Genomic DNA, 8,423 nt, shown 5'->3' with positions numbered 1-8,423 from the left:
GAGACAAAAAAGAAGTTTAATAAAACTAAAAAAGACGTAAAAATTAAAAAGAAGCAGAGAATTGCTGAGAAATAGTTTGGATAAAGATGACTATCAATCACCATCACAATTACTGCATTTACATATAATTAATTTTATTGTTGATCTAGTTTTGCTTCCTAGTGAACACCTCAAGGCTGTATTCTGCTTTCATCGATCTCGTCTGGGTTAGGTGAGATGTGCTGGCATCGGGAGTAACCGTCTTTTCGCGGGAGACAAACCATGCCAAGTCGACAAGGACACTCCGTCAACGAACCGGGCTAAGTCGTGATATGAAGGAAAAGAATGTGAATGATTCCTACATGAAAAAACCTCTTACGATAAAAATAACTTCTTACTAACCGAGCGAGAGGAACGTGTCGGAAAATATTAGCCCGAGGTCGTAATCTTACTGCTTTTTTTTGTTTAACAGGAAGACATTCACACTTCAATGATCTTTATATTTGTCCTGCTTCTGTCGCCTGTGGGACTAGTAAGTCCTTTAGCACGTCTCGCACGGCCACTTCGCTCGGCGCCTTTAGTGCGCGCGCTTGAGTGTGTGTGCCGCTCGCGCCAAAGTACCGATGAGAGTTAGCTCACAGGCTAACAGGATATCAGATGATAACATCAAGAATTCTGTTTGTGAGCAATTAATTAAGAGCATCTTTTAATGGGAGGTCCGCCTTTTAATTTTGAAATTGAGTTACCTGTTATGGCATCTTAATTCAGGGACAAGGCACTTTCTATCCTCTAGGGGGAGGGGTGGGGGATTTTGCGTCAGGATAAAATTTACCGAATCCTCTCGGAAGGAGCTGTGTTATTTTTAAGATCCCCACTCATTGGCAGTTCATTGGCAGTCAATTTTCTATAGTTGCCTCTTTATGGATGTACTCCGTTCGCGACGAATGATTTTCCAGCCATCCCCTGTTTTCCTTCCCCCCTTACCTTCCCTTCCACCCTTGCGGGCGTTGAATAATGACTGAACCCGGCCATTATATATCATTTATTATCCACACCAACCTTCAGATATGGATTGCACGGTTCTTTTAGCTGTGGTTGATGGAGACAAGTTCCCTTCATTGTGGACGATAATCCAGCGCAGCACTGTTTAGGACTACAATCACTATGGTTGGAACATTTGACAAACAATTTCTAAGATAAAAAGAAAAGAGATACAATACAAAAAAAATGTTTATTCAGGGCTGCGTGATGTGCCTTGTCGTTTCGGCAAAGATATTTATTTGATACCTTTCGATATTTTCAAGACAATTCGTTGAGTATCACCCTGAAGGTCCTGCTTGCAAAGCTTAAGATGTTAGCAGCCTAGCTCTCTTTCAAAGAGAGATTTCTAAATGCACTGTTCGAGTTTCACGGGACTGGTAGGACCTTTCTTTTTGTCTCGACTTAAAGACTCACTAGATATATTTGGAAATTTTTAAGCAAACTCGTTTAGCATCACTCATCCGAACTGAATCAAATCTCGAAAGTGATCTCTTTTCCACTCAATGTGGTAAAACCCAAAACATAATAACATCATGGACCGATCAGAATAAAGAAAAATACCTCAAAGAGGCAATGGGAGCTCAAAGAAACATGCAAGCATATTACTTGAAGTACAGGAAGCAAATGTGCCTTAATATACTATTTTCAATAAAATTCAGATCACGTTTGTAGAGCGACTCGACCCTGTTGCATTACGTCAAAACATGCAATCACGTGACGCGTTCGTTGAAATTCTCTCCTCATGAAAGAAACCGCGGAGAGCAATTGCTGTGGCTAATCGCTCATGGTGATGAACAGGAGAAAAAATTGACAAATTATTTCTTATGTCATACGCCACACTCTGCTTGATATACTTCGGGCGAAGTCTTCGCCCTGCGCGCCAGCAAATGCGGCCAAGTTACAAATGGTGTAGTCTTTTATCTAATCTTTAGATATGGTGACGCAAGTTTTATGGACTAATGACAGAGGGAGGGAAATCTAAACCACAGATCCTTTACAACGCTAATTTGAAAATTGCTCTAAAACGATAGAACGAAAATAACCTTTTGCAATTTTTTTAATCACAAGACACGAACATATCACGCTAAAACCTAACTTCCGTGATGTGTTATCGCGTTTCGAAGTGAAACCTAACTTCACTGAATTTTGTCACGTTTCTGAAAAGGAAGCTATTCCAAATTTTCTTGTAAATTTAATTTGATTATGTGTTTTTTAGATGAGGAGGAATAGAGCAGCTGCAAATCAATTTGAAGAAATAATTGGCCCAGAGAAGTCAACTGAGATAAGCGAATATTTGTGGATCCTGTTATAATTTTTGACGCTTTTGTACAACGTCATAGCTTATCTGGTATATCAGATCAGTTATTAGTTTTGCTACATTGTGAGATTGTGTTACAGAGTCGGTTTCCATGGCTACGAAGTATGTCAGTTCAATCTTTCTTAATAGTTCGTTTCTCAATTCAATATTTCTTTGGTTTCGCGTTATTGTTTCTTTTTTGAGTATATTGCTTTGTGAATTGTTATCGTGCGAAAATTTTAAAAGATGCATTCTAAATTTTATCCTTTTGTTCGATGTTTGCCGGTAAACTCGTATAATTTCCTGTAAATATACGATTAGCGGGTTTCTCTTTATTCAGACACTGACCCCAAAATTGACCATCTGTTTCATTCTATTTACGCCAAGGACAGTTTCTCCATTGCTGATCCCCGCAGTAACAAAAATGCTTTTCACGTTTGAACCAAATTTGAGACCTTAATCACTAAATAGATCTGCGAGGCTTTTGTGTGTTAAGACATCAGACAATGTAAACGGAAGGTGGGAGGTTCCATTAAACCTTAAGCCTTAAATTTCTCCTTTATCTTGCACTATTGCCAAACATTTAATATCTCAATCTAATCAACCCACATGTTCAACAAGACGATATTGCTAAGTTTGGTCTATCTTCAACGAGGTTTTTGTCTTTTATAGAACGTGCTTCCCGACTTCATTTAAAGGTTTAATTGACCTTCGAAAAAGTATCTGTGCGTATCTTATCTTATATTTGATGTTTGCCTGTTTTGCATTGAAGGAAAACAATATTCTCCCATTTCGAAAGAAATTTTGTAGAATCTTGAATGGGTCGCTCCCTCAAATAAATTTGATTGGGGAAATATTAGAGAGTATATGTTGACTATAAAGAGAAATGCTACATTTTCATCGGCCAATTCAGTTTGACAGAAGCAGAAATGAGTAACCTTTATTAGTAATGAGAAAGTCTGTATGTAAAGCTAGAGATATTTCGGAAAATAATTTTTCTGTTCAAAAACCAAGATCAGTTTGTTCATGAGAAAGAAAGTTAAGAAACACAAGCCAGGAGCTAAAAACAAATGTTTGCCTCAAATTTATTGCTACTGTTTGTATTTCTTCGTTCAGTATTGCTTTCAATGCACCACGCTAAAACCAGTTCTACAAGATGTTGATACTCGCATACACTTAACAAATAAAAATAATCATTCAGTGGTCAGAGCCAACCTTCTTATAAGCAACATGCCCCACAAAAATTTCCAGTCTCGGCGTGGCATGCCATAATTTCTATCAGTCTTCCTGTTATCTTCTAGAACTGCGTGGTCGTGACAGGAAAGTATTGAAATACTATGCTCAACATGAGAAAAACTGGTTGTGACAAAACAACATAGTTAGGTATTTTTACCACAGATACTTAACACTAATTAATCTATGGTGGAATCAATCTATCATGGTACAATCAAAGCGAACTGTCATGCACGCTGAAATCTGTTTTAGACATTCCTGAGTAAAAATAACCTTAATAACTATAATGAGGTAAAGATTATTTAAAAATAAAACATACACAAAAATATTGTCTCGTCTTTCAAACATTTAAAAGGTACCCAATATTTGGATATAGTATTACCGGGGGTTGTGTATTTTCAAGTCGAATGATTGATCGTAGCAATTCTTATGTTATAAAAGCAAAATTGTACTCGAGTAATGTCTTCTTAAAAAAGAAATTCATCAATCAAAAACTAAAAAATTATCGATTTGTCAAGAGTATTTTGGAAAGACCGAGTTATTAATTTTGGCTTGCCGAGTTGTGACTTGAAAACACCCCTGAAATGTATTCACTTGTATATCTTTCTTGCACAAAAATACATTCCCAATCTTTCGTATATTTTGATATTTTTCATATCGTTGTGCTCAAATAAAGAATTTTGAATTAAGAGAATTGGATCTTTAGTTGACGCAGGAACTGATCGTTAAAAAGGAAATTGATATACATTGACAACATTGACTAAATTTTGCCAATTACATAAAAAAAATTAATCTTAAGCATCTACTGGCATTAGAATAACAAAGAGGTTTGAAGGTCAGAAAGGTGTGGCAAATTGAAATTCGATGCGAAAATACCTCAACTATATCATGTTTAGCGATAAGAGAGTTTTCCCAATAGGTGGGTCGCCTTTGCTATAGAGAAATATCCATTTTGTACAATCCACGAGTCACCACCAGTTGCGTATTAAACAGCGTTTCCGCTCGACATCACAACGCAGGACAGCGCTTTGTGTGGGCTTAAAAAGATGTTTTATTTCTACACGACCACTCTGCGACGAAAATAGAAACTATATTAAAGACCTTGGGAAGATTTTAGCATAATGGCAAGTAGGATGACTGCAAACCCTTGAGAGTAGACGTTTAATATTCTCGCTTGTCTCAGGCATATATTAAAATTGATCTGAGAAATTAGGTCAAATTTAATAGTTTTGCAAATTCACTGAAAGCAGGCAAAGCTCGATAGAAGACGATTAACAAACTATGACATGACTGCAGATTACTCAAATACAAAAATAGCAAAAAAGAGAATCCCTGTGTCGCAACTTGCCATAAAATAAGCACGCAGTCAACTCCGGTATAAGAGTATGTTTTCTCTGGAGCCAAACGCAAGTTTTCAATCTTGATAGTATATTCGCTTTTATTAATAGCCGCCTCACGCTGTTCACGACTAATATGAGTTAACCGACATTGCTAAATTTATTACATTAACAAAATTCCTCTCCATTTCATCATCACCGAGAAATCTTCTTTTCGGATTTAAAATTATTCTGGTAATGTAGTTCTTTCCGATTCAAAATTGCAAATAATAAAGTTTCAATACTTCTTGTCTAAAAGAAATGAAAACAGATGTTTTTCGTTGTTGGTGTTACTTGTCATAAACTCAAACATTGTAAAGGGAAAACGTTCAAATGGAAATTCACGGGAAAATGAGACTTAGCCTCTTCAGAAAACCAAAAAATTAGACATTTTCAATCAGAGAGAGTTTTAGACTGTTTAAAAGCAATACTGTGGTGCGGAATTAATTTCTTTCATAGCAACTCAGATAAAAAAATTAAAAAGAAAATTACTCCTACAAGAAAAAAAAATAAGAAACTAATAAACTTACCTGTGCAAAAGATATTGGTAGAAGAGAAGTAAAAACTATTGTACAGAGCAGGAATGATTTCATTTTGAATGATCAGCGACAATCGAGGGAGTCTTTTAGGAGCCCTTTCACTTGAAGATTACTTTATATCACTTTCGAGCTGGCGTCCTCTTTATATATGACTTGACTCGCCCCCGCTCTATCATCAAACCATCGAATGTAGCGTTGTTTTCAACTTTTTGTCTATTTAAACCGGATGGTCATATATCACAGCATAATCACACGTTCCAGTTGACCCCGAAGGAAGTATAGTTCACGTGTACATGCATGCAGCAACTGAGTCTCACAACATCACTTACTCTATTCGTGCTAATGTCTGTGGCAGATGTTTCCAGAAGGTATAACATCGATTAAACAGCCCTTAGTGAGCAGAAAGGAAATCTAATACAAAATACGGATATAACGAAAATCCATTTAGAATCGAACAGCTAAAGGCTTGACGATTTCCAGCTGATTTCTAACCCACAGAGTTTCTGAGAAGCTCCACGGAGCAAGCAGTTGCAGTTTCGAAAATTTCTCATCGCGAAAATCACGTTTGAAATTATCTGAAAACAAACAGGCTTTCATGGGAAAAAAAGGTGAATTTCGCTGAAGGAAGTATTGAAATGTTAGCCACCAAGTTACACTTTGGAATAAAGAAAAATTTTAACTTCGTGATAAACAATTAGATGCATCCTCAAAATCGATCGCTCCTTTTTTCGATTAGCCTGTTTAAATCTATCTTTAGGAAAAGTGGCAACCCAGAGATATATATATATATATATATATGTATGTATATTTATTTCTTTCACCGCAACTCATTCTATTTTTCCATAAAATAACATAACTTTGAATCACAGATGCGAAAACTGTCACTTAAAAAACTTCAATCAGTTCTAGGTTTGTGAATTTCTTTATCACTTAAAATTCTGGCAAGGCAATTCAATTTTTTGTAAGCCCGGCTTGGAATTATAGTAACTGTCAAAGTATAACAGCTGAAAATTAATATAAGTTCATGAATTTAAAATGGTTGCTTATAACTCGTAGAAGATTTTTGAAAAAACTTGTTTTTTTGCGAGTGTTTCTCATGCAGTGAAACTATCTTTCATTGGAAAAAAGAAAAAAAACTTAGTCAGTGGCGTTATACATCAAATTTTCCGTCACCTATAATTTAATTCTTTAACAATAACCACCTGAGTAAAAGGTTTTTCGTCAGAAAAATTCCGGTGTTTCAAGGTTCGCCACCCATTTCAAGAGAGGATTCAGGTATTACTGGCGAAACTCCACTGAAATGCTCAAAACTTTTCTAATTCAGTGCAATGGCCACTTCAGTTTTTAGGGCTAAGCATAATAACATTTTCTTGATGTTAGGCCTTGTGACAAAAGGAAAGCAGCTTTAAATTGAAGTTTATTTACTGACTAGAAATAAATGAAAGTTTATTTACTCACTATTTCTAAGAAGGGAAGAGCGAAATGAGATCTCTAGCAATTTGCAAGCAGCTAAACAAACCTATTTCATTTCACGTCCGGACGAAAAAAAAATATCCTTGTCATTCACAATTCCGGTGAAACAGAGGTTTTTTCACCTACATCGTAGAAAACCATTTAACCTAATGTCTTTTGTAAGCCCTTCGTTCTGAAGAAGTTAGATTGCTTTTCGTGTTCGCCTTTTCACTACGAGAGTAGTTTAAAAGAAATGTGCTCCTAATGAAAATTTCGCAACCTCTGAAATTTCTATGACATGATAACTTAATTTCACCAGTATGAAATCGGCACGTTTTAAGGAACTTTACCTTGTGGGCGCTGATTTAATATATATTTTTAAAAAAATGAAAAAAAAAAATGGTATTGTACTGTGATGAATTACTCTTGGCAGGCTTGCCAATTATCTTAATGGCATAATTGATCTGATGCATTCAAATACTTTTTTGTTATGTAACAGTACCTCATGTAACTAAACTTGTATCTGTGGACAAGTTTTTATATACATTTTTTCCATATTTTTAAATGAGAGTGTGTGAAAATTGGGCTTCAATTTTGCAACTCCATATGCAATGCTTTCTTGGTTTAATTTTCGTCTTTGTCTTTGCTCGAAAATCGTATTTTGACACATCCAAGACTAAGCGAAGTTATTTTAGCCAACGACTTATTTGAATCACAACGTATGCAAATAAAGCAGATGCCTTATCTCAAAGCGAAACGCTGCAAACAAAATTCGTTCCTGTGAAAAACTTCTGGGCATTTATTTCCACCAGTATTTTATTTTTGATTTTGTGTTAAGCCTTTAGAGAGGGTTTGAATGAGTGATGGCTTTTACCGGCTAACGGTTACAATTTAGGCCATTTTACAGCTAACGGTTAATTCTGTTTCCTTGCGACGTAAAGGAACAATTTGACGGTTAACTCTTCTTGCAAGTGACGCTTGAAATTTGTCAAATTTTTCGCCTAACGGCAAAATATTTATCCCTTTCTTAAGGCCAACGGTTAATCCGAATGAGACCCTCTAAGCTTATTCTCCTATCTGGATACCGAACAATTTCTGATAAATAAATTAAAAGAATATGAGGCTACATCGAGATATCATCTCTCGCTGATAAGTATCTAAATTCTCATCATTTCTCTGCTGAAAATCCTTAAAAACTGTGAGGAGAAGTTTCCTTTCAAATCATGTCTCCCAGGAGTCGACTTAGGGTTCACAAGCGAAAAGAAAAAAGGACAAAATAAAAGAGGTTGCATCAGTGACTTTTCAAGTTTGTAACCCCAAAATTGAAAAGAAACTTCTCTCAGAAACCGCTAAACTCCTACTATGAGCTGTAACTCCAATAAGATGAATTCCTCGAAATACAATTGATAATGAATTCCAAATAAAGGTAAAAAATAATTGAAGGAGTGGCGAAATAAATGTTAACCAAAAATAGACTCAAGAAAAATGGTAACCCGCTGTTTCTCT

General features: G+C 35.8%; 1 protein-coding gene across 1 annotated transcript; it reads right to left on the bottom strand.

Moving 5' to 3' along the window:
* LOC113664359 (uncharacterized) lies at positions 1–6,237 on the bottom strand. The gene is made up of 3 exons (XM_027179955.2): positions 5,457–6,237; positions 1,039–1,170; positions 1–299 (listed from the first exon to the last, which is right to left on the bottom strand). Exons 1-3 carry the CDS (start codon positions 5,517–5,519, stop codon positions 171–173), a joined length of 324 nt encoding a protein of 107 aa, XP_027035756.1. The 5' UTR covers positions 5,520–6,237; the 3' UTR covers positions 1–170.
* Positions 6,238–8,423: the final 2,186 nt, after the last annotated feature.

The sequence above is a fragment of the Pocillopora damicornis genome, chromosome 5 (assembly GCF_964200805.1).
Source record: "Pocillopora damicornis chromosome 5, jaPocDami1.2, whole genome shotgun sequence".
Lineage (NCBI taxonomy): Eukaryota > Metazoa > Cnidaria > Anthozoa > Scleractinia > Pocilloporidae > Pocillopora > Pocillopora damicornis.
Note: the sequence above shows the minus strand (reverse complement) of the source record. Positions and strands in the feature narration are given on the sequence as shown.

What these genes read in the sequence shown, in the direction of transcription:
- LOC113664359 (XM_027179955.2), bottom strand. Translation starts at nt 5,519, where the DNA reads ATGAAATCATTCCTGCTCTGTACAATAGTTTTTACTTCTCTTCTACCA. An exon ending in TACCAATATCTTTTGCACAG is followed by an intron (nt 1,171 to 5,456) that starts GTAAGTTTATTA and finishes TTTTTATCTTAG; the next exon opens with AAATTGTTTGTCAAATGTTC. An exon ending in CGTGCAATCCATATCTGAAG is followed by an intron (nt 300 to 1,038) that starts GTTGGTGTGGAT and finishes ATCACGACTTAG; the next exon opens with CCCGGTTCGTTGACGGAGTG.